Below are 26,126 nucleotides of genomic sequence, written 5' to 3'. Positions count from 1 at the left end.
GGACTGCATCTACCTCCCCAGACATTGGCCAGAGTGGTCACTCTGTATGCAGGAGGCAGTTGGGGAGCTGACAAGCCAATTTCCTTCTAGTCCTTACAAATGTTCTGGGAGAAAGGAGAAGCCTATGGGAGAGGACAGCTGACAGGAGCTGGCTGCGAGGGCAGGAGGCAGGGGGCAGCTGATGGGTTGAACGTCAGGATTTTGCAGTGCTCAGCTTCCATAGAAGCATGTGCATCAGACAGAGCATGGTTAGACAGATATGCTGAAGCTGCACTGACAGCCTCAGCCTCTTGACCAGTGAATGCAGTGAGCCCTGAAGCAGAGGGTCACAGGGAGGAGGGTTGAGGTCTGATGCGATACCCCTAATCCTGATTAACCATCCGAGGCCTCAGACTAGAGCAGCTGTGATAGTGGGAGTAGGAGCTTTTCTTCCTCTCCTGCTACAGAACGGATGGAGAAGAAATGCAAGAGGAAGGGGGCACAGTTGTTCCTCTATGGCTATTTAGGGACAAGGAGATGGAAGCCAATCAGGTGGTCCTGACCCAGCTCGAGAGATGGCCAGCTAAGGTGACAGCCACAGAGCCACCCCCAGAGGGTACCGGAGTTGGGAGAAAAGGGCAGGATGCTCCAGCAAGGCTGAGTGAGGCAGTAGGATCCTGGGGGCAATGGGAGCTGAAGGATGGGAGGCGGTGACCAAACCTGACTGGAGCTGTCTGAAAAGTTTGCACGCTCAGGTCACGTTTCAGGGTTGCACAACCTGGGATCAGGTTCCAGGACTTGCAGCACATGGTTTACACAGCCTTAGAGCCAGTGGAAGCTCATGTGCAAGCAATGGGATGAACCAAATGGGATCTATCAAGTCGCAGCCTAAACAGAGCAGGCTAAATTCTGCCTTCCCTCCCCATCTGTGCCGTTCTCCTGAGGATAGCAAGGTCACTAAATGAAGGCACTGTCTGCCCCGGCTCTACGTGGACTAAGCAATGTTAATTCATAAGGAAACTTCTGCTGTTCCTGTGAAGGAGGATTACACCCTTCATCTATAACCTGTGGCCGTGCCATGGAGAAAAGGAGTGAGACTGAGCTTAGTGCTGCTATTTTAACTGAGATGAGAGAAGTTGAATGGAAGAAATAATTTAATTGCAGACACATTTGAAAACCATCCTAATTGTTTTATAACAGGCTGCAGGGAGACACAAAGTGATGGTAATTACTGTATGCCAGATGTCTGCATGGGTTGCCTTGACAGAAGAGCACAGCATGTGGCTTTGTGAGTGGAATTTGTGGACTGAGTTCACTGGAAAGGGTCCATCCAATGTTTGGCGACTCAGTCAACTAACAATGACTGATGGCTCCTCGGTCTGCATCCTGCCCCGTGTGTTGCATGGTGAGATGGCTCAGGGGCAAATCAGTAAACTGCCACTGACTCTGCCTTTACTGCTCTGCTGCTTGTTAGTTATGTTGCCTGTCTGCCCACTCACTTTTTTTAGTAAACACACCTCGTAAAAAGTGACTGCCTTGAAGAGTTTAAAACACGAACAAACATTGCAATGTGAACTGCATTAATAATGGAAACGAGGGGCTCAGAATAACAAAGCGCCAATTAGTTCCACACTAGGTGGGTGGGTGGGTGTGCAATCCGGTGTCTCTTTGGGTCCGTTTACAAATGACAAAATATACGTCACCGTCAAAGGGTTGTCAAACTTCCTGTCTGTCGGAGTCTCTAGTAAGGATAACAGTTTGCAATGGCCTGCAAGATTTCTGCAGAAGCTTGGGAGGGTTTTCCTGTTGTGTTAGCATTTTGTATTTCAATTTTTCTTTAATTGCATTGCTGTGGTCTTAATAGGTTAATGTTTTGTTTCCTGGTAGAGTGGGGCTGAATGGGTGGGAAGCTTCTCCAGTTGTACCTTTGATAAAGTTATCCTGTATACCCAGGTTATTGTACCCCTGAACCAGTGGGCCGAGAGCTGTTGAATCTCCTTCAATAGAGGCTCCAAGAAGAGGCTAGATAAGCATCTGTGCATACAGGTTTAGGGACAGTGCCTTCTGCAGAGAGCTGGACAAGATATGACCCATGGAAGTTGCTTCTAATCTGATGACTCTTCCTGGATATTATCGTTCTCCATAGGTTGTCTCCCCAGAATGTCTCCTGTAACCAGCAAAGAGAGCAGAAGGGCCTATGACAATAAAGCAGTTGTTTGACCAGGTTTCTCTCTACAGCTAGATCCTTTTGCCTTTTAATCATGCATAGTACTGAAACACCCAAGGTTGGATACAGATTTAGGGAGTTAAAGTTTCCTGTGCGAAACACCCTGGTCTTGGCTGACATTGTCGTGGCTATTTGTGCCACTGCACATGTTACAAATATTTACTGTAAATCTGGATCAAAAGCAGCACTCCTGGCTGATCCCCAGAAGCAAAGTGAACATGTGCAGGATAAGTAATGGTGTTTTTGGCAGTTGTGTTTACACCAACTTTCTTTGTTGTGTTACAGGGCCCACCTGGTCCCCCAGGACCTCCCGGACCTCAAGGAGCCCCAGGACCGAAGGTTAGTGTGACCTCTGTTATGCAGACAGTAACCCACAGCATGGTGCACACAGCGGCTGCTCACCGCATCCTCATGTCAAACTTCTCTGTGTATCGATAGGGGTTTTCCACGTCGAACAGTGGGTGGATGCATCCCCCTGTGACAACAGCTCTTAGCAAGGCTGGACAAATGTGTCTCATAGCACAAAAGGCGACATGCAGGAAAGGTTTTGATATTGGGCATCTCCACTTCTGAACCTGTATGCAGGAGAAGGAGCATTACAACTTGTGTCTGAACAAATAGAACCCTTTTACTTGGATGCAGGAGCTTATTTGTTCTTTTGTGCCATTACTGGTCTGAAACCCTTTAATGAATGAGGGCACCACACAGGAGAGTCCATGGGCAGATTCATGGATCATGGGTGCAGTCCTGGTCCCACTGAAATCAAGTGGACATTTTCCATTGATCAGCGGAAGTCTGGATTTCATCATTGATCAAGACAATGCTTGTGAGGGTCCAATACACTTAGCTATTGATACTCACAGGTTCTAGGTTGAGCTTATTTCCTCCTGTTGGCAGCTCTGCTAATGAGGTGTAGCACATCTTAGTATTTTCACATGCACATCTCTTGGTTACAAAACTAGGGTAGAATATTTAGTCAGTAAGTAGTAAATAATAGTTAACTGGTTATTATTTCTTTAAAACAAGCACGCATAAAAATACCTTGCTAGGGAGAGGTATTGGCATGGTCCAGCTCTTCATGGTCCTCTTTCCTTCAGCACAATTCAAATTTTCATTGAGTTATGAAACCTGGCACTTCACTTGAAAAACCCAGATGTCATTTTCTACCTCAGGCTGCTCGCGAGCCTTACAATACCGAGGAGCTGCCCTCCATCACGTCTGGTGGATGGATACCCAAATGGAGAATTTCCTAGTGTACAAAATGCTCTTACAAAAAATTCTGACCTTTATTCCTTTGTGCTACTTCAGGGAGAGCTTGGATTGCCTGGGCCACCTGGAGTTGACGGAGAAAAAGTAAGTGGGATACAGCTTTATACAATGAAACACTATGTTGTGGCAGGCAGTGGTGTAGCTGAACGGTCTTTCCATTGGCCATGGATAAGTGCAGCTTTCAATCTGAGCAGGCAGAGAAAACAGTCTGTATTCTGTGGCATCAGCTTGTTCATCTGTTTTCCTCTGAATTCATTTTCCTTTGCTGAGACTCCTTCAGCTTATAAGAAATTGTTTGCATCCAAGATGGTGGATTTAAATGGTTTATTTTACAAGTAATTTGAGACGGTCTGTAATTCTTTAATAAACGTTTAAAATCTTAAATTGCTGTCTTCACGACAAAAATCAGTATTTCCACTGTTTAATGTTAAAGCATGCTTCCTGTGTTCTGAAGAATATAAAGAATTAAAAGGCAGATGTGCCTGTTGTTCTTTTAAAAATATATGTAGCTCTCTTCTAATGAAGCTCTGTTGTACACTGTAGGGTCCTAAAGGATCTAAAGGAGATGCAGGAACCCCTGGGGCAATGGGACAAAAAGGAGAAATAGGAGAAATGGGCCTTTCTGGTCCACCGGTACGTGTCTCTGTCAATGTGCATAAGCCGCTTATTGCTTTAGCCTATTTGGTTTCCCAAGATGTTACGTGTCTTGGGATTTAATTAGCTTGCAATGCCCCTATCAAAACAATGTTGCTGTTAACAGGGAGGACTCCTAAGCTCTTCATTTCCCCATTAGCAGTACTATTTATGCCTTGGTATGGTAAAACTCACCATGAGCCATTGAAAATATTTGCAAATGGCATTGCCCACCTAAAGCTGCTATTAAATGCAGTAAGTGATCTGCTAACAGTAAGCACGGATAATTGTCTGAATAAAAAGGGGCACATCTCTAGCAAGGAGTATGGGGACTGAGTTGTATTTGAATGTTAATGGGCTAAAAGCTGTCCTCGCATCTCTTCCTCAACAGTAATGCTGTGACCATTCAAGTTGGATACAGCTATTATTGTACAAGTTTGGGCTATGCCTCTGCCCAACTGTAAAACAGAGTCTAGATCTTGGTAAATACAATGAAAACTCATTCAAGGGGGGGGGGGGGGGCAGAATTACATTGATTTATGAAGCAGTAATATGTCACATTTAGCAGTTCTCAGTGGAAGCAGGTTCTCAAACAACATAGTTTGTATAGACCCTTGCAAAGCATTTATATGGGTCTTCAATTCCCAATTAAGTCAGTGAGATTTAGGCCCATACATAGAATAAAGCTGTGCTTAGTTGCTTTGCTGAATGGGAACCATGAATGTAAGTGGGCAATGGTGCAAGGCACTTGGAAATCAATGCAGCTTTAGGCAGACAGGCATGAACAATGCGCAGAATAAGATCTGAATCTTGGTCTGTTCCACCCCCAACCCTCAGCAAGACAACTGTAACAGTGGCTTTCCCAATACAGAGCTATGCTTAAAAATTGGGTAGGGGAGGGAAGACGCTTTCATACTCGCTCACAAGCAACAGCCTTGCTGAAGCAAATGAGAATTACTTGAAATAAGACTTCAGGATAAGGGAAGGGAAATGTATTTTTCTCTCTTTATCAGCATATCGGGAGATCTAGATTATGACTGTTCTTACCGTTTAGGGAATTGATGGACCAAAAGGAGAACAAGGAGAAACTGGATCCCCATGCTTGCAGAATAATCACGTAAGATATTAGCTTACAATGGCTATGAGGCCCTCGGTCATAGTGAGGTCAATCTCATAAGAAATCAGCGTGTGCAAGAACTGGAGTTAAATCTTCAGTATGAATACCTGTAGGGTAAATGAGCAGAAAAGGCATTTGAATTCCAGATGTGCTTTTCACTAAAACTGCTGCACGTTTTCATTGCAAAGTAAAGTCTTGTGGCACATCTTTTATAAGGCAACAAAGTTAGACATTTGCTTGTTTTAGAACTTGTGTCAATCAAGAATTTTCTTACCAGGAGGGTGGTGAAGCACCAGAACAGGCTACCCAGAGAGGTGGTGGACTCTCCATCCTTGGAGGTTTTTAAGACCCGGCTAGACAAAGCTTTGGCTGGGATGATCTAGTTGGGGCTGGTCCTGCCTTGAGCAGGGGGTTGGACTAGACGACCTCTTGAGGTCCCTTCCAGCCCTAAATTTCTATGATTCATTCAACTAGAAATATTTTATTATATCCTGTTCTGAAAAGTTTTTGTGAATATTGCAGCTCTATAAGATTTTTTAATCTTTTTGTTTGCTTTACCATTTTTAAGGAAATTATACTGATAGTTCTACTTAAAGCTTTGTATGAGTGACAAGAGAACAGAGATGATCTGCATTCAGGACTGAGCAGGAGGGACTGTATTTCAAAGAAAATTAGAAAAGTTCTATTTCTCTTGCTTCCGTTTTGTGACTAGCAAACGCGCTGAATTTGAATATTTTCTTGGGTTGTTTAATGTCTAAAGCTAGGCAAGCCCTTGATGAATATGTAATGAATTTGTTAACTTGCTCTACAGAAAAGAGTGTTATTAGTTTAAAGTTGTTATGGCCATCTTTGCTGATTAACAGGGCAGAACACTGCATCATGTGACAGTGATTCAGTTCCATGTTAATTTTCCATTTTTAAACTGTTTGTTTCCTTTGGCATATTTACAGTACAGATAGGCCTATCTAAACTAGCGTATCTAGTCACTTTATTATATCGTGGCATTTCTTTATGCAGATCATACCTGAGCCAGGACCTCCTGGATTGCCGGGCCCTATGGTAAGACTATGACTAAGTAGCACATACAGTAGACAAGAACTGAGGCTTCATAAACATGATAAAAGGTGTTTAGGAGTAGGTCTCTTCTTTGCACTTCAGTTTGCCATGCGCAGTCTGAGTGGCTAGAGACAAATGGACTGTAAGGTGCTTCCAAACTAACTACAGGATGATTTCTTGGATCCTTTAGAACAGGGGTCAGCAACGTTTTTGGGCAGAGTGCCAAAAACACTCACAACTTCAACCTGTAAGATGTTGGCATGCCAGGGGCGGATGGCAGGGGAGCCACGAAGGGCCTGATCCTTGTTGAGGCCAAAAAACAGAGTCCTTGACAAGAAATGTTTGAGATGAAATGATTAGGTACAGAAATAATCGTCCCAGACAGACTCGTAGTGTTAACAAACAACCAACCACCTGAGCAAGCAAACACAAAAGATTTGGGAACAGGTCTTCATTGGTATCTAAATGACTTAAAAGCTTGGTTTTCAGACACCCCGTTCTCTTTCCTGCAGGGTCCTCCAGGAATCCAGGGGCCTAAGGTGAGTCAGTGCATTATATGTTTGTCACACAATACTTCCAGGCTGCCAGGGCATTATTTAGAGAGAACACAAGGGGCTCTGATCAGAGGGCCGATAAGGGTGCTGGTCACCGAAAGCATCCTCTGACTGCTGTTGGGAGTTGTAGGCACTCGGTGGTGTTGAAAATAAGGCAGGCGTTGTATGAGGAGGACTTCCTCCAAATGGATTTATGAACTTGGGGCTGCTTTGTCGTTCTGCTTGCATGCAACAACATAGTGCTACGCCCGATCTCACAGCTTCTGTGTTTATGCCTTTACTTGCACATATTACTGGTCTGACAGCTAAATGCAAAGTCCTTCAATGAAGGGAGGGGAATAAACACCTGTCATGACATACGGTGCTCTCTCCTGTGTTTACATGAAGATAGGATCGATGTACTCATTGGTCTCTTACAGGTCTAAGTACCGTGATCCTGTGCATGGACCATGCCAGTAACTTTCTGTTGGACCTGGACCTGCCCTCAGTCATGCACCAGGGCACAATTCCTGTTTCCTTTAGTGGCAGTTTTGGTCAAGCGTATGACAGCAGACACTGTCCAGTACTGTGCCCTCAGTGAACCTCATTATCTTTTTCATGCAGGGTTTAGATGGCGCAAAGGGAGAAAAGGGAGACAGTGGTGAGAAAGGAGCAAATGGTGATGTTGGGCCACCTGTAAGTAGACTAGTTTTTTTTATGTCTGATACCTCCTAAATTCTAGCCTTTGTGCTACAAGCAATCTTTCAGGAGTGCTTTTCCAAGTCCTTCTCAGAGGTTGTTTTTCTTTCCAGGGTCTTCCCGGTTCCCCTGGACTTATTGGTTTACCAGGTACCAAAGGAGAGAAGGTAATCGTTCCAGGGGAAAAGGGAGATGAAAGTATATTGTGATTTGAACTAACTGGTTAAGAGGGTGCATGCCCCCCATCCAGTCCAGGATACAGTCTGGACTGGACTCCTGGGTCACAGGTGCTATGGTATGAATGACTGACTAGCTGTCCTCTAGTGCAAGTACAAGGGGTCTGTGTTTCAGGAGCAGCAGATCCAAGCAACCCCAATGTTTTCAGTTACTCCCTATGAGTTGGAGGTCAGTAGAGTTGCATCAGGTACAATCCTGGCTGATCACTCACAATCGCAGTGGACTCCAAGCAGTCCTGCTTGGTTTATCCACTTTATCCAGGTTTTTAAGTAAAATGCGTTTGCTCCTAAGGAGACATGGCAATGACACCGAGAAATCATTTGCCTACTGGAAGGGAAAAGAACCTTTTCTTCTAATTCTCCCCAGCACTTGTTTGCTTGGTATATTAGTTTTGTACATAATACTCAATCTTGCAATTGAGCCCACACCTCCAAGGTGTTTGCCTTAGATTATACGAAGATGCACGCTGTACTTGGGACAGTATTTCTCCAACTAAGTCATCACTCTACAGACAACAGACCAGACAATTAACATGGCACCTTCTTTTCTATTTCTACAACTCTAGGGGAAGCCAGGAGAGCCAGGGTTAGATGTAAGTACTTGATCTGTTACTTTAATTGTGGCACCAGGAGCATCAGTAATGTGCATGTGAAATTTAAATGACTGGCATTTTAGTTTTACAGACAATTGCTTTCTAACACTTTGTCCCATTTAGAATTAAATCCATTGTGACCAATGGCTGGTTTGATGAAGGAGGAACGGATTAGTTGCATCACACACTGATTGTAGACATAAGACCTCTTGTCTCCCCAGTGCATGTCGCCCTCCTACACTTCCGTTTTGTGCCACCTAATGACTGAGGAACTTTTTTTTTTAATTAAGTATATCTATATCAGACCCAATAAAATCAAAATTCCTAAGATATAAGATGCCATCATGGTATACTAAACCCTCACCTTTCTGCAAAGAAGTCCCTAATGTGCAAAAATGAACAACGGGAAAAGTTCACATTCATAGCCACTGATGCTGGCATTTAAAATAGATGGGGGGGTCCTAACTGATCTTGTGAGCAAGGCTATATGTACTTTGAGTTGTTGGAATTAAACTTACAAATCTTTTCCCCATTTCAAACTGTCTTGGTAGGGTTTCCCAGGTCTAAAAGGAGAAAAAGGAGAAAAAAGTGAAAGGGGAGAGAAGGTGAGAACATGTCACATCTTTCCTGGTCACAAAGGGCCAGATCCTGTCTGTGCGGCCTGCATAACAAAGCCAAGAAGTTCTACCTAACTTTGCCCAAAGTTTATTCTCAAAATCTCTTTAAGTTCTGACACTATTGCTGTCTTGCCCAAGCAAGACCCCAGTGAAAATTTGAGTCAGTGACTCGGGTGCTCTAGATGTTAAGACCCCTTTCAAACTTATTAATACCAGTGCACTTGTAACATGGGTAAGGACAGTGGCTGGTTCAAAATCCATGCCCCTTCTACCTCACACCTTACTAAGGCCTTAGGCATGCCACTGACTAAGGGGAGCAGGAATAGAGTCATTTAAAAAAAAGGAAATACTTCAAAATTATTGATTAGAAATTAAGTTGCACCAGACAGGGAGCTGGGAATGTAGGAATACCTGGGAGCCCTGGCTGAGCACAGAGCTTTATCCCTTGGAAGCTGCAACCCCTGTGGTTTCCAACCTCCCAATTCAGAGGTAGCTGGGAGCCTGGCAGTTCTGGGTCCCCAGCTCTCTGGGAGCCCACCAGGCACTGCCAGTTGGGTGGGTATGAACTGGCAGGAAAGCAGGCAGATCTTTGACAGATGCCTGTCCAGCTGCTGACAAAAGTGAATGAGAGCCAGCCTTTTCTGACAAGAAAAAGTTCCAGCAGAATTTTTCTGACCAGCTTTAATTTGGGGTGTTGCTTTTGTTTAAATCAAACCATTGCCCTTGAGGCCTATTGCTTGAAGCCACCTTCAACTCTTTTGTGTCCACAGGGAGAAAGAGGAATACCAGGGAGAAAGGGAGCCAAGGGGCAAAAAGGAGAGCCAGGCCCTCCTGGACTGGATCAGCCGTGCCCAGTGGTATGTGTTCATCCTGCAGATGGGAAATAGTTTGAACTGAAATGTTTAAACAGCTTTACCTTACATGTAATGGTTCCCAGAGTACCATTACTTCCACAGGCAGCACAGCCAGCGGAGGGTGATGCTCGAGAGTCCTCTTATCTTTCACTAGATTGGAGCAGGTTTCCATTGATTGTTTCACTTTTTTTTTTCTTTCTTTTTGTTTGCCCTGCTGAGATCAAAGCTGTTATATTATTCCCCTTAATGACCCATCAGAACAATGAACTTTCACAGTACATAGCTCAGTCTTTTAAAAAGGTGTTATGTCTTCTAGCCTCCATATGCGTCTCTCTTCAGATCCTGAATGTTGGGATGACATGATACTGAGGGAAATTTCCTCCCTGGTATAAGCAGGACAAGCTAATGTTGGTTTCTGGTGGATCACCTTCCTTCTCTTAGGGATAGACACAGGAACCATTTGCTGGTACGGTGAAAGAAGCAGGATTTTATCATGCCTCAGCTGTTCTGTTGTAACTGCCCGTGTGTATGCTTTTACCCCATAAGTAGAAGCTAACTCGCAGTACCTAACTTCTCTTTCACTGTGGGCTTAGTTTAGCTTTCACCTACCACAGGGTAAGAATGATCGCATTGGCAGGTATCCGGAGCAGCTAAGGCCTGCTTCTAACCCATTGTAGGTTGTCCATGTGTCCATACCTTCGGTGTGCTAAATCATCTTACTCGTGTTTTTAATTTCACTGTTACCAAGATGAATTTCTGGCTAGTCTTTCTCACATCCTACGCTTATTTGATGACATTCTTTGTGGTGAATTTGCTGCTGGGAAATGACTCTGAGGCCTACTCTTTAGAAACAGATGTCAAATAATGTGAAACCACATTCTTTCCCTTCCTGATGAAATCGCTCTATCTGTCCAGGTAACATTTCTGTGTCCCTTATTGTTCTCAACAAGCAGTTACTTTTTAAACAGGGAGACCGTAATATTAAAGGCGACAAAGGGGAGTCAGGCTTCCCAGGCCTGGAGGGCATGAGCCTGCCTTGCCCTTTGGTATAGTATCTCTGCTCCTTTTCTGTCTTGCATGCCCTTGTGCATGAGTCTGCACCTGCAAAGCCTTTTTCATTCTGAACACATGCATCCATCCATTCCCCCTAAGGAGAGAAGGAAAGGCAGGTTAGATGTGTAGCTTGTCCTCCATGTTATAGTTGGCAAGTCAGCAAGTTGAAATCCAAAGGTTATCTGAAGAGGCCTGTGCTTGGCTCTGCTGTGGGAAGTGACCATTTGCATGGCCAACCGGAAGAGTTCATAGGGAAGAATGCATCAGAAAATGATGCCCATGTAGACTATCTGTAGTTGTGTAAAGCAGCCAAAGGGCACAACACACTTATTCTTTCCCAACGCTAAATAGGTTTCACTTGTATTCAAGAAATCAGATGTATATGGCAAGCCCCAATAAAATCCTGACGCTTGCTTCTCAGAGATGTTATATTTACCAAAGTGTTTCTCATTGTAATTATTGGGAATGCTTCAACACGGGTAAATACTGTGGAGTAGTAAATCTGATGTATGTGATCTCATACCTTAGCAAAATGTAACTTGTCGATGCAGTATTTATGTTTCCTAATTACAAAGTATGGAAGTGGACTTTAATGGTTTGCAGACCCTTCCTTCGAGTGGTGTCACTTCATTTCTTGGCCTAGGCTGCTGAAGCATGTTGCGGTGTTTTGTTGAATAGATTTCAGTCCAGAACCGGACAGCATGATTCCTCTGTAGAGTTTGCAAACTAGGGGTAGAAAGTGCCTTGTGATTCTGTGGGGGAAGAGACTACCTAAACATAGGTGATTTGTTACTGTTGCCAAAAATGAGGATGTAAGCTGCATATTTGTAATGAAGAGATACTGGCAGCCCAAGAGTTACCCTGACTGCACATGTAATAGATAATTCTTACTAGTTCTGTGGGAGCACTGTCTCCTCACCGTTGTTTTATGCACAGGAGGCACATACAGAAATGGACATAACGCTCTTCAGAAGCTGAATGTTCATGGCTTTATCACCTGTTCCTCCCAAGGCATCTCTGAATTAGGGAGTTGGTTCATATTTAGTGAGGTCCTTTCCTCTCTCTAGGGGTCCTGCATGTCATTGCATTTTCCCTTGTGATAGCAAAGTTGTACCAACTTCCTGATTGCTACAGGTCTATGATGCCTCTGTCTGTGGTTAACTAGTCTTTCCTCACTTACTCCCACTGAATAGTTGGCTACTCCATGAGTCTTCCCATTGAAATCAGTGGGGCAGGTCAGGATTTCTCAACAGGACTGAGTACTGAAGGGTCCAGTTCAGAGAAAGAGAGATGGCTGGGGAAAAAACAGCTGAAACTGGCATGCTACCAAAAGGCATTTCCCATGTCCTTCCCTCCACACATGTTTCTGATTGCAGAAATCACAACCTTTTAAATCAGGTTGTGAAATTAAGTCACCGGGATTCCAGATGTTCTGTATGTTTTTACAATTTTTTTCTGAATGTACAAGAAAACAATCATGTAATTTTTTTTTGGTGCTAATGCAAATTAGAATGAGATTACTCCTGATACACTAATTATCATACTTATGTTTACATTTGTGCAGTTATAATGTGTGTGCAGTTATAATGTGTGTTTCTGCATGTCATTAGAGTTTGTCTTGGTAAGCTGTGTAGCTGAATCTTGTACCTTCATAATGAATGAGTTGGATTTTGTTTTTCACTGCAATTTCCAACAGAAATTAAACTTGTGACTTAATTTTTCAGGGACCAGATGGATTGCCAGTACCAGGATGTTGGCACAAGGTATGATAAATATCCTGGATTACTGAATGGCTTGAATGTGACTGCATTTTGAGTGGGTAGCTTGTATTTGTGGACTATGCAACAGAGAACATATCTTGCATAGAAAATGCCATACTAGATAAGAGCAGTGATACTGGGCTACTGACTCTAACAGTGGTAGAACAAGATACTGCCCTGGAAATGCAAAATACTACATTGCTGTGAAGTACCCTTCCCGTAAATTTTGTCTATAGAAGGGAGGGGTGGGGAGGATTCAGGCCAGCTGTAATTAAACCTCTGATTTTGGAAATCAGTAGCACCAATAATCAGGTTACTTTAGTTTATTTGCATGAGTAGTCCCCTTTTAGGTCAAAGGGGTCACTCGTGTGACCAAGATACTTGTGCAGAGCTTTGCTGACTTGGGCCCTGAGTCACTGATCTCGTTATACCTGATATGCAGATACAGTGACACTTCCCTACATTCAGCCGTCCTAAATTACGTGCTCAAATAAATGCACTTATTAAACATGGAGGCCAGGTTTTAAAAATGGGGGTTAGAGAGGGCAAGTGTAGGTGTCAAATAGCATGTGTGTGTGTTCTAGTTCGGAAATGCAATAAAATGGAGACAAATGCTGAAGGCAGTCTGTAAAAGTAAGAACTACTTTGAGGTTGAATTTCTGGGACTGTATTCTTCTACACCAAACCATGAGGCCATTCAGCCTAGAAATAAATTACAAATAAATAGTATTGCAATTATTTTTCCCGATGAAAAATCCTCCAATACGATCTGTGACCCACAAAGTATTTGAAAAACCTTCACTCTGAGAGCCCAAATGTCAAGTTTCAAGGCTGACCTAGTATTTGTGAAGTTAGTTAATTTTAGTGTACCAGGAAGGACAGAAGCTTAGTTCTGTACTACTAGACATCCCCTGGCACCTGATTAGTCTAGGTGTTTAGCAAGGAAAAATGGGTTTGAACTTAATTTTAATTCTTGCTTTACAGTGCTTTATTGTCAGGCTTTGCCCACACTATACCTTTAGCTAGGTATGCAACTGTTGGGTTTTTGGTCCCCTCAAAAGGCAGAAGCTAGGGCAGGGTGACACCTACAGGCTAACTCGTCCCCTTAAAGAGTTAGAAATAATTCAGCTTCACACAGCAGCTTTTCTACCATCAGATTTTTGCGTCCACGCCACCCTCCCCTCCCAGTGCTGCTTAATTGGGTCTGTATCAGTACGTTTGGGATGTTGTAGTCTGATATCCCAGTGTCTCTCAGTGGGAGAGGAGATAGTGCTACACGACATGCCTCTAGTGGGTCAATATGTGCATTTCCAGCAATGCTTGCTAACGTATGAGACAGCGAGACCAAATGCTTGGACCAGCCAAGAGGATGGTTACACCTGTAAAACAATGCTGTACATCTAATTGGAGGCTGGAACACACATGACAAACTAATGCTCAAGCAGCTAAGTGAGGTTACTAACCCGGTTTTAACTTGAACACAAATCAAAGTAAGATCGTATCACTAGCTGGTTACAATCTCAGTTAAAGTGGGGTAACGGCCTTCAAGCACCAGTTTTTAATTCTACAACAAGTCATCTGGCTCTACTTTAATATTAAAAAAAGTCAAGGGGGGGCACAGCCTGTACAGTATTAACAAGTAATTGCTTGGCACTGAATGTAAAGCTGCATTTCCTACTGTGTAACTAAAATATTGTCTGTCTGTATGTTCTTTTTCAGTGATCGCTAAGCATGAAGCATAAAGTGTGTAAATAGTAATGTGATATATTTTGTTCTTTTTTAATTTTTTGTAAAAAAAAACAAAAAAACAAAAAACTTCAACAGTAATATATTGATCGTTTTGTACTGAATGCTGTCATGTATGGACCTTTAAAATGCTCCAAAGTTTGTCAAACCTATAGGAGATGCATGATAACTTCAGGAGCTGATGATAAAGACAAAAAGTGCAGTGGCTGGGAATGCAAGTAATTTGCTGCTAACGCTACTGTGTGGACGTGGACTAACTGAGCTGAGACAATGCGTTGCCTAGTGTGCCTTACAGCATGGAGGAGGGAGATCCCTGTGCTCAGTGGCTTTCAGCTCTGCCTTCCCATTGCACGTGCCTTCCGAAAGGGTGAAAAACTCTGGCTGAAGGCGAAAAAGAAAAAAAGGATGCAGCCCTAGAAGTGGGAGAAGCTGCGGCCTTTGCACCTGGCAGAATCAAAGAAGGACTCTCAGCTTGCAGAGAGGGCAAGGCCCACACCATTTGCTGCTACGTGCTCCCACCAGGATGGAAACAGCGAGACTGTGATGAAGTACAATTCCTCCAAGTACCTGTGGATGTTTCAGTGACTGTCAACAATGCTTCTCTCTCTTGGACAGAAACGTCTATTTAACCTCCTGGGGCTGGGGTCTGAGGATATGCAAGTCTTGCTGGGGATTCCTTCTCTGTTTTCTTCAGGATCCACAGGATTAAGGGGACTTGACCTGCCAACAGCTTGCCTGTCAAAAAGACTGTTCATGCTATTTGGTTTACAAGCTCAGGCATAGTGCGAGCTCTGCTAAAAGTTTCTTCCTTGAGCCACAGGGTACTTAAAATCGCAACCTGGGGTTCCCTTAAGTTGGGAGTAGATGACAGTATGAAATACAGTATTCAGTCCCTTGGATAAGGTTTGTTTTGTCAATGTGATACAATTTCATCTGCATTCTCCTGATTCTTCCCTTCCTCCTCCAATTCTCTGTCTCTTTGCTGCAAATAAATGTGGCCTCAGACTCACTCCATGCAGCCCAAACATTCAAAACCAGCCTGTGTGAGCTGAGATGATAATGGCCTAGTATTCCCATTCAGAGTGCTTCAGTCAGCTCCATCAGCTTCTGTTGAAGTGTGAACATCCTGAGAGGCTAGTTTCTCCTAACGGGATGGGAGAGGACTTCACAGTGGAGGCCGGTGACACTGGGAAGTGGGCAGACAAAACTCAGATGTACCGGTACACGATTTTGGTAATATTTCCTCCATCCAGCAAAGGCCATTCATTTTGGGATTCCCATCAAGGCTGGAAAAGCCAACCACATCCACCTTAACAGGTATCCTCCCTGGAAGATGTAGCTTAGGCCTGGCCTAATGAACCAACCATTCACAAACCCTGCACTAATAGGACACAGTGATTTTTGTAGGTGATGTGTTGATGGAAAGAGGCAGGGGAGGAAAGACCAACAGTGTAGAAGTAGGGCAAATGGGAGAAACTGAAGAGCAATGGCAGAAACAGCAAAGCAGAGCTGGCCTGGGAGAGCAGCTGTGGGTCTATTCCTGGATATGACTAGTGGCATTGCAATGGGCTACCCAGAGGTGGAGGGAAGGGAAGAGGTCAGCCTCTTGAAAGGAGTTGCAAAACTAGCTGAGAAGAGATAACTCTGAAAGAAAGAAGTTGAGGGCAGCGGTAGCATTGTCACCCCTTTGCCCTCTTCCCAATACATCATGTTATTTTATCATGGGACTAGAAGGGAGGTGATTTTTAACTCTCCATATGGCACTGGCAAGACTAGTCCTAAAATAATGTATGTATTTCTGGTGGCCACTATTTGAAAATGATGATGAATAATTAGAGGGCACAGAAAAAAGCCCCCCACAACAATGCAAGAGCTGGAGAAAATGCCTAACAGTGAGGTTTAAGAGTTCAATCTATTCGCCTTAAGAAAGAGATTGAGAAGGGACTCGATTATGCTGTGAAAGTACCTTCACAGGGATGAAACACTGGGTCCTAACAGGAAAGGGCAGGTCACAAAACCAATCACTGGAGTTGAAGCAAAACAAAATCAATTAGGAAATAAGGTAATATTGGTCACAGTACCGCTGCTTACCCACAGGGACAAGTTTCCAAGGGAAGTGGTGGATTCTCTTGATGTCTTCAGTTCACAAATGGATGCCTTTTTGGAAGATGCCTTTTGCCAAGCAAATTGCTGGTCTCAATACTAGGTGACGGGTTAAATGTGAGGGCCTGTGGTATGCAGGTCAGACTAGGTGATCTAATAATGCCTTGCAGCCAGAAACTTTATGACACTAAGTGGGGGGAGAAGGAAGGATGGTGAATCACGTTTTCCTGTATGTGGATACACTTGGGTTGATTTGAGCCCTGTGTTCAGGTCCCCATTCTGAGTCTGACAAGCATATTCAGGGTCATACTGAACTGAAGATATACAGAAGAATGGGCCCTGGGAGGATGCTTTACCTATGTGAGTCAACTTGGCGCACACTTAATTCCAGCTCTAATAACACCAGCAAGGTAATGTACTTGGAACTATGGGGCGCTTTTCATTAATGTCTCCAGGCATGCAGCTATTTCAGAATGATGTCTGTGACCCCTAGTCACTGCCTTCCTGTATTATAATTACTGGGTCCAGTTAGAAAAGTCTCCTGGGAGCATATACAATCCACAGATGAAAGCCTGAACTGTAGGTACTCTTCATGGTAGATGCAAACTTACATAAGACTCAAGGAACCTAGAGTAACTTGTCAGCCACGCTAGTTTTATATTATTTGTCTTGTGCTTGATGACTGTTAAGGCCTATACCATATGCTTTATTTTCCCTATAATTATATTGTTTAAAACTTGTATAAAGTCAGATAAATGAACAGGCCAAGAAACAGGAATTTAACCAACAATAAAAATGTCTTTTATTCCCTTCTAATTCATGAAGTTAACTACTGCCTTAAGTTAGATAGAAAACTCCCTATGGCTTTTTGCCTTGGAAAAAACTTCCCTTATGATCCCTGTTAATAAAGGTCCTAGATCCTGCTATGTTTAAAGTCAAGAGCAAAACTCTCATTACCTTCAGTAGGATGAGATTTGCTGGTGCTGCCTTAATGCACAGCAAATATTTACAGATGAAAGCAAAATTATCTCTTTCAATCCACATGGTGGGTTTCTACATCCTAAATGTTTCACTCATGCTGTCCGGGGCACTTCTCCACCATGGAGTGACTGCAGACAATGCAAGATACTGGAAATGTCCAAAAACGGTCTTCAGTGGAGACCGGAGAGGGAAGATTTTGTATAGGCTGACGGAAGCTAATTTTGCTTCTAGCTGCAGGATGCCCTGTAGCACTAATACTACAGCACAGTGCAACTTCCGAAGCTTTTAAAATGACATCAACTTTCTATGAAGAAATGCAGAGTTGTATGAAACAGCAACCTGTGGCATATCCAGTGTTTGTAAGCATCAGCGGTGATCGCTGCTCTGCCTGAAAGGCCTGTCAGTAGGAAGTACTGGCCTAGCGCTTGCCAAGCTGCGGTTATGCTAAGATGGAAAAGCCTCTGCTGCTGCAGAAGCCTGGCGCAGCACTGGAGGCAGAGGCATCCTTTAGCTGAACAGTGCTCTCAGTTAGGGTGGATCCTTGCTCCATGCAGGGCCGACTGCAGGGAATTCCTAACCAGCCTCTATTGAAAACGGAGAATAACATTAAAGCTACCCTGTGGTTGATGCTGCAGGAGCTGTGGGGCCATCTCCGAGCATGAAGTGCTTTGGGCCAGTATCTGCTGGGCAGACTCCCATCTGCCAAGCCCCCTCCTCACTGAAGCAGTTGAAGCCTTTGCAGAGAGATGCTCTATGGAAAGCAGAGGCTGCAGAACCTAAGAAACTTGTTATATGCTACTCCCCCCAGCCCCGTGTAACCAAGTCACACTGGTGATCTGCATCTAGGACTTTCCAGGCCTTACGTGAGGTCCAAGAGCTGGCCCCACACATATTCCTTATTCAGTATATGATGCAGATTAACATAAACTGAATTAGAGGGACACCCTCGTGTCATATTAACAGTAAAAGGTGCAGGCAGAAAGGCTTATTCTCTAGATTTCCCAGGTGCTTTCCATGTACATAAAGCCTGGGTAGCTTTGTTAGACGAGAAATTGCTTTGTGACAATCAGGGAGAGAGATCTGCGTTGCTCAGCAAGTTGTTTTCTACTTGTTTGGCTTGTTTGTTTGTTTTTTTCCTTTCCAAGATGCTGTAAAAACACATTTATGTAAATCTTTTTGATCAGTTTATTCTGAGTGCACAAACAGCTAGTGAAGATAAATCTTAATAATGGGCAGTGCTAGCAGCCTAGTCTAAACCCTTGGACCTCAGTAATTACATTACTGAGCACGATGGGTTTCACTTTTCTTTCCAAGAACCAGCTCTTTCCGTATCTGACTGGAGAAGCTGCTTTATAGCCAAGCAGAGGAAGCAAGACTAAACATTACCACTAGATGTCAGTCAAATGACAGATTAAAAAATGAGGCTGCTTCTATATTTGAAATTTAGGTCATTCTGAGACTGATTTATTTATCTTCAGCATTAAAATACTTAATATGTAAACTACATGTATTCATCAATAAACATGTATGTGATTTGGATAAAACACTTAAAAACTAGTCTTCATTGGGTGGGAAACAAAGCACAAGTCAAATTCATGTTTCATAGTTTCATGTTGTTCATCTGGTTACGTACTATTCAGTTATGTAGCCTGAAGAGAAAAACAACCCCCCCCAAAAAACCCCAGAGGCTTTTAAGAGACTGGTCTGGCTTGAATGAAACTATTAAAGTCTGAAGGATTTCATTATACTGCTGTTTAGCCCCTGATCACTCCTCGGATCATTACGCTTGCCCTTTGGGCTATGCTCGGAGGACAGGTGCTTGCTCTCAGATGTGCTCCAGGTCCAATCCAATAAAAAGCGACTGGATCTGGTCAGGTTATTAGCAATATCCTGTCTGTGCCATCCTGCAGTTTGGTCACACTGGGAAATTAGGTTTCTAATACTGGGCAGGAGAGTTCACTGAAGTACAGAAAACAAATCCTACTGAGTCTGATGGGTTCTGCAGCCAGTGCTCAGACAGCATCTACTTGCCTTGATGACGATGTAACAGAGTGAGAACGGGCGTCAATCAGTTTAAATCCAGGTTTAATTCCAATTTAATTCCAGGTTCTTGCTAAAAGTTCCAGCAGTTTCTTTGTCAGGCCTTGCCTATGTAATATTTCAGGGGAATCTCCCAGCACCACTAAAGTGTTAATGAAGCATAGTGGTGCTCAACTTCTGGCCCATAGGGCTGTGTCATCTGGCCTGCGGGGCTCCCCACGGGTTCAGAAATCTGGCAGTAGAGGAGTGGTGGCAGCATTAGTTGCTGCGGTTTCCAGAACCACAGCAAGTAAAGTTACCACCAGTCCCCTGCCACCAAGCTTGGGAGCCCTGCAAGCCAGATGACATGGCCCCACGTGCCAGATTGTGCTGGCATCCAGGTCCCTCCACTGCCAGATCCAGCATGCTGGATCAAGCCAACACACCAGATTGCACCTGTGCACTGACCCCATGCTGGATCTAGCCTGCAGACTGACCCTGCCCATGTGATCCTCCCTGCGGACTGGCCCCACACCACTTACCGGGCCTGTGGAGCCAGAAGGTTGACAATCAGGGTGTAGCATCATCTATGCTAGCGACAGTTGGGCTGTTCTGGGAGACTTTTCTATAATTCCCAGTGGGAGACACTGTCTGGCCTTGTCTATTATTTGTCCAGTTATTTCTAATCTTGAACTCATGTTCAGTGTCTAGCATCTGGCAACATCAGGAGCCTCTGGTAGACCACTGCCTGCACGTTAACAGCCTGACAACGGGCCATCCTCTGATAGGGAAGTCGAAGTTTACAGCAGATCTGTTCACATGCTTGGTGGCTTAGCTGAGGAATGTCCCCCTCCATTCTGAGGTGGCAGAGAAAACCCAGTCCGACTCCAAACTGGAAACATTTCTAAACCTGGCACACATTTTTCCTTTCATAGTTCTATGGCAACACCTGGTGTTTGGAATCTATTTTATTTCTTCGTAGGCAGCTTCTTCTCTTTACACACCAATTCTGACATGTTCTGTGTATATATTATTTCTATGGTAATTTTCTCCTGTGTATTTAAAAACTGTCTGTGTGTTCCTTCTGATGGAAAAATGCAAATATTTTGTCTGTTTTCATGCAAACCAAAGGATAAAATGTTTCTTAGTGAGCTTTTCCTTTTTTATATATTCTTGCTCTGTACAAGACACTGAAATGTGTGCGAGTTTGGAACTACAGGCCATTGATGTTAATGCTAAACCTGGCAAGTTTGGAATCTCTCCATAGCAAAATGTTTATTTGGCATGTGCCATAGAGAATTATCCAAATCATTACTCCTATGTTTTTAAGTCTGTTGTCATGATCATCTGCTATTAATAAGGCTGTATGTTTGTTATGACTTCCCTGAAAAGAAACCCAGCACTTTGAGTTGCCTCCTTTCCCCTTCCTTCTGCCAAGAGTTGTAGGACCAAATTTTCAGCAGATGTAAACTTGCTCAGCTTTACTGAATCCAACAAAACTGAGCCAGTTTTACACCTCCAGAGGATTTGGTTCATGATGTGTATTACCTCATCTGCTTGTGGCTGAGACGGGCTGCTTGAGCTTCTACAAACGTGGCCCCGGTTCCACAGTCAAATCTGCGTAAGGGGATCCTCGAACGCAGCAGTCCAGATGCACCTGTGGGATTGGGCCCTGAGTGCTCCCTGCAAGTTATGTGGGGGGGGGGGGGGAACAGGTTTTTCAGTCACTAGGTAAACACCACTAAATCATTTCTAATTTGTTTGCAGTAAAATATAGGGCATAACCTCCAAGTGCCCTGTAGCAAACAGCTTCATTAAGATACTGTGGTCCCAGATTTATTCCCATTTTCTTGTCATGACAAACAGCCAGCCTTATTCAGCATAACTGTGTATGTATTCTGTTAGCAAGAAAATTCAATAAACAGAACTGTATTTCTAAAGTAGTATATGCTTGATAGAGTAATTTAATGCTGCCCTCTAGAGGGTAACTTTGATAATAGCACATATCTTTTGCACGAGGGTGAATTCTGAAACATGAATCCTGGGGAGCAGGTGGATGTGTTTTTGCATAGTTCTATGGTCTAAAATACCTTTAAAATAATTATGTGTATTGAAATAGCCTGCTTCATGCATTAGCTTTTTTTTTTTGCTGTATGGTGTTCCCCATGTCAGGAAACATGCAACAAGCCTCTTGATTTTTCTAATGTCGCTCTCATGCCCACAATTAATTAGCTGTACTTCATAGATATAAAAAAAAATGTGCAACAGATGCCAGCCAAGCTTCCACTTTTAAAACTATAAAGAAAAATCTCCCAAATATTTCTTGTTGGCAAAGGCATTATCTGGACCAAGCCAAATATCTAAGTGTTTAGGATTAAAAACTATAGACCAAAACACCTGCTCTAAAAATCTTCTTAGGTAAGTATTTGTAATAGCTGTGGTCCAATTCTGCTCACTGGAGTTGTTCTAAATTCACACCAGCATAGCTAAGAGTAGAATATGCCTCTGTATTTTAACACCTGTGCACATGAGAATAGAGTATAGCCTCAATATTGCTTTATCTCACAGTGTGAATGTAATTTTTTTTTTTTTACTTAAAATGCAAAAATCTACAACTCTTGGTTCAGAGATGATACCTTTTATTAGATCAACTGAGAAATTGAAAAAAAAATCTTTCTCTGCAAGCTTTCGGGCTCTCTCACCCTCCATCAGGCTCAGGGGAATTTAAAGATGGTAAAAAGTCCCCATATGTAGGAACTTCATTTTTACATAGAGGAAGCTGAAGCTGTTTTTACTTGAGTATTTTTACCCATCACCGATAAAAAGCAGTCACTTTATAATTAAATACTGGTAATTGTTGGCATGTTTAACAGATAGAACTTCCTGCTAGCAAGGAAGATGGTCAAGAAAGTAATTATTTTCACAGATTTTAAAGTGTCCAGGTTACTTGAACGTGGACAGTGACCACAGATGTGGCACGTTGTCTTGGAAGTCATCATCTCTGGCAGCACTATCCATCAGCCTTTACACAGGAAAGAGGGGGTTTTGAAGAGTTTTTGTCACTGTGATGAAAAATAAGCATTCCTCTAGGACCACAGAAAATGAAAGAGGAAAAAACAACTAGTACTTCACTCCTGTCCCACACCCAGCCTTATAAATCCCAGACATAAATCTAAATCCAGGTTAAATACTTTGGCAACTATAGTTTCATCTTCTCTCCTTGACAACCTCTTGCAAACCAAAGTAAACCACTTTTCCAAATATATAGTCTCACCCTTTCTTGCTCATAGGTTATGATTTTTAGGCCCCTGGCATATTTTACACTTAAAATGTGATTAACTGGTTAATCTCATTTTTTAAGTGTAACCCAGCAATATGTTTGGGCAATTAATGATGCAATAAAATTAAAAATGTAATATTGTAGTGGCTGATTTCTGTCACCCCTTAAACTGAACAGGCAGCAGGGTAGACCATGCTTGGCTCAGCTGATTGATGGCACTTAGATTTCAGCTTTTCCGTGCAGGGGAGAAGCCTGGGATTGTGATTATAATCCTAGGCTCTCCCTGCACTAGCAAGTAGGGCATCATTGGGATCTGACCTCCAATCCCAAAATCACACATCCTGCCATGCACGTGGCTAAACGCTTTGTGCTAAATGCTGATAATTACATATAGTTTTAAAAGTCAACCTGAGGTCCATACTCTTATTACATTTTATTTTGATTTCAGAAAGCACTATTGGTTTGTATAATCAGATATAGATTATTTCAGTTAAGGAAGTTTATTTGGGGACCGAGTTTGTATAGTACCAAGTACCCAGTGAAGTTCAGAGGGAGGCCCATGCCTGCTCACTAAAAAGAGAGTTGGATAAGACCCTTAGTTAGTGCATTCTGGTTTATAAGTTTACTTAGGTAGAGTGCAACAGTGTAGAAAGTCTCCAATAATTCAATTTTATCCTACACTGTTGGCTTTTTTCCTTTATTTATCTTTGATTTTCTTTTTTAATATAAAAAAAAAAAAAAAGATATATCCAGTCTGTGTGTGGATGGAAAGGCCATTTAGCACAAAATGAAGTCTCATATCAAAGCTGACAATCCAAATACTGTAAACAAAACCACCTCCTGTCTGTTGTACCATGCACTATTATTTTGGGTGAATATATCTTTTAAAACTGGCATTCATTATTTCTGAACAGGTCTAGGAGCTATAATTAATTGTATGAAATCTAAGGGAAAGTCTGATTACTTATGCAGTGCTTCGGAGAATATAAATGATACGTGCATTAATGGCCCTGGTTTGTTTATAGTTATGCTGGTAGGGCCTGATCCTATGACCTATTCTATAAGCGTTCCTTATTTATGGAAGTGAATCGCATTCATTTCAGCAGGATTGTTCATTGCCGTACCTACATGAGGAAATGTTTGCGATTTGGGCCTCTCAAATAGTTCCTTTTTAATGTATTTATATGGGATTTTAAATGACGCTCTTAATATATCACGGGTGTAGGTTGTAGCCATGTTGGTCTAAGGACACAGGCAGACAAAGTTCTTTGGGTAAATCTGATACATTTTATTAGACCAACTCAAATAGTTGGAAAAATTCTTCTTGTAAGAATATTTCCAACTATTTGAGTTGGTCTAATAAAAGATATCAGATTTACCCAAAGAACTTTGTCTGCTCTTAATATATTGCTTTTTTTTTTTTTTTTTTTCCAAACAAAGTATTACTCAAAAGACTTAGCTAGCAGTTTCTTTATTTGTAAACTCTGTGCAGTTTTTAGCATGTGTGCACCAGGGAATAAGTGAAGGTTTTTTGTTTTTAAAGAGAGGCATTAACATAGTACTTCATGTGCATTGACATGTTAAAATGGTAGTAACTAGTATGGGATCATTTATTTCATTCCCAGCTTTCATTCCTGCCTGTGGCAGGGGGTCAGGCTAGATGATCTGTTCAGGTCCCTCCTAACCCTAGCTACTATGATACTATTTCTGCTTTTTAACTTTGGAATGGGCAGGGCATCATTTGAAACCTTCAGTGAATCACTTATTGTGCTTTCACTTATTATAAAAAGGCCCAATATTAATATCTTAAATCTCCCCACAGCTTTGTTTTTGCAGTGATGTGAATATGGTGTAAACTGCATCTGCAGTCAGGACTCAACTTTCCAAACTGTAAATGTTCTAGCTATTTTAAACGCCTGCTAAACATTTTAATGAGGCAAAAGTTCAAATAAAGATTGACACCTGTGTTCATTTTCCCGCTGTTGTATTTTTTTTTGTTAGCTGTCAAACAGATCGTAAATATAAAACAAATGGCTTATTAGAATCCATATGATTTTAAGTCCATGACAGTATGTTGTTTCCAAATTATATGTATGCAGAACTTAAACTGCTTTTGTGTTTACCAAATAATTCTGGTCAGAGCTGCCTCTGAAGAGAGAGCAGGTTGGTGGCTCTAATTAGTAACAAAGCCTATCGAGCACTTTCCTGTTTCTGTACTCTTTGGCAACTATCGATGCCTATTTGCAGGCATTGCCAAAGGTTTTAAAGCAAAATGAATGGAAAAGATGAGTGGGGGGGGCAAATAATGTAACTGGTTTTAAGATGGAGCTCGATATATTTGTAAAGGAGACTCTGCAGTAGGACTGGACTCGCTGATCTACTAAGCGCTTTACAAACGTGTCCAGTTTTCCTGCTCCTCCTGTTGTCTAGTCCTCGATCCACACGTGAAACGTGCGCCTAACAGATTTAGTGACAAGGTTCTCGGGGTGAATCTGGTATCTTTTTTATTAGACCAACTTCAATTAATAAAAGCTATGAGATTCACCCCCAAGAACGTTGTCTGCCTATGTCCTTAGACGACCACGGCTACAACCGACGCCCCTGTAACGGATGTAATGTGTGGTGTCAGACCTAACGCTAATGCTAGCGTTTCCCCGGGGTGAAAACAGGCCCCGACTTCCCACCCTTCCCGTGGCGTCTGCTGCCCTTGCACTGAAGGCCGGAAGTCGGGAACACGGTCTGTGTCCTTACGGCCTGCGGTCCCGACGCGGGGCCGGTCGTGGACACGCTGCTCTTAGAGGTGGGGAGCCACGGTTCAGAGGAGAAACGTGGGTAACCTGGGCCCACCACCACGCAGCTCTGTCCTGACACCGTGCGAGCCTGCAGCCACCTACCTGGGCGCAGAAGTCTTCGCAGACGTGGATACTGGGGGTCTCCGGGGACGGTGAGCTACTTCTGTGTCCACTGAAGTGTGTGTGTAGTGGTCTGGGGGGTGGAGGTTTGTATGTGGGGAAAAGGGGTATGTATGCAGGGGTGTATATGTGTGTGTGTCGTGGAGCAGGGGGATGGTGGTGTGTATATGTATAGTGGTGTATGGGGGGGAAAGTGTGTGTAGTGGTGTGGAGGTGCGTATATGGGGAAAAGGGGGTAGGTGGGTGGGTAGGTGTGCATGTGTACATGGGGGGGGAAAAGGTGCGTGTGTGGCGGTTCGGGGGGGTGGAGGTGTGCGTGTGGGGGAAGGGGGTGTGTGCGTGTGTGGGAGGAAGAGGTGTGGGGGAGATGCGGGGTGTGCCCGTGCGCGGAACGGCCGCCCTCGCCCTCCGAGCCCGGCTGAGGCCCGGCCCGGCCCGCCCCGCCCCGCCCCGCGCACA

At 43.3% G+C, this 26,126-nt stretch overlaps 1 protein-coding gene and 1 long non-coding RNA gene across 3 annotated transcripts in view; one reads left to right on the top strand and one right to left on the bottom strand.

Moving 5' to 3' along the window:
- The window catches only part of COL23A1 (collagen type XXIII alpha 1 chain), a 288,152-nt gene extending 266,734 nt beyond the window's left edge, over positions 1-21,418 (top strand). The window contains exons 17-29 of the mRNA XM_059712890.1: positions 2,492-2,545; positions 3,515-3,559; positions 4,019-4,108; positions 5,163-5,225; positions 6,243-6,284; positions 6,794-6,820; positions 7,439-7,510; positions 7,627-7,680; positions 8,316-8,342; positions 8,894-8,947; positions 9,730-9,816; positions 12,591-12,629; positions 14,346-21,418. Coding sequence (XP_059568873.1) covers positions 2,492-2,545; positions 3,515-3,559; positions 4,019-4,108; positions 5,163-5,225; positions 6,243-6,284; positions 6,794-6,820; positions 7,439-7,510; positions 7,627-7,680; positions 8,316-8,342; positions 8,894-8,947; positions 9,730-9,816; positions 12,591-12,629; positions 14,346-14,348 — 657 coding nt within the window. The 3' untranslated portion in view covers positions 14,349-21,418. The remainder of the gene's footprint in view (positions 1-2,491; positions 2,546-3,514; positions 3,560-4,018; positions 4,109-5,162; positions 5,226-6,242; positions 6,285-6,793; positions 6,821-7,438; positions 7,511-7,626; positions 7,681-8,315; positions 8,343-8,893; positions 8,948-9,729; positions 9,817-12,590; positions 12,630-14,345) is intronic.
- Positions 1,116-26,096, bottom strand: LOC132243351 (uncharacterized). Of its 2 annotated transcripts, XR_009454822.1 has the most exons (6): positions 25,650-26,096; positions 5,156-5,332; positions 3,248-3,923; positions 3,068-3,164; positions 2,609-2,781; positions 1,116-2,146 (listed from the first exon to the last, which is right to left on the bottom strand). It is a non-coding gene; the product is annotated as an uncharacterized LOC132243351 (long non-coding RNA). The 2 variants fall into 2 exon arrangements; XR_009454821.1 differs by having other exon boundaries at positions 3,068-3,923.
- Between the last annotated feature and the right edge of the window lie 30 nt (positions 26,097-26,126).

This window comes from Alligator mississippiensis, chromosome 9 (assembly GCF_030867095.1).
Source record: "Alligator mississippiensis isolate rAllMis1 chromosome 9, rAllMis1, whole genome shotgun sequence".
In the NCBI taxonomy this organism is placed as follows: Eukaryota; Metazoa; Chordata; order Crocodylia; family Alligatoridae; genus Alligator; species Alligator mississippiensis.
This window is presented reverse-complemented; position numbering and strand designations above follow the sequence as displayed.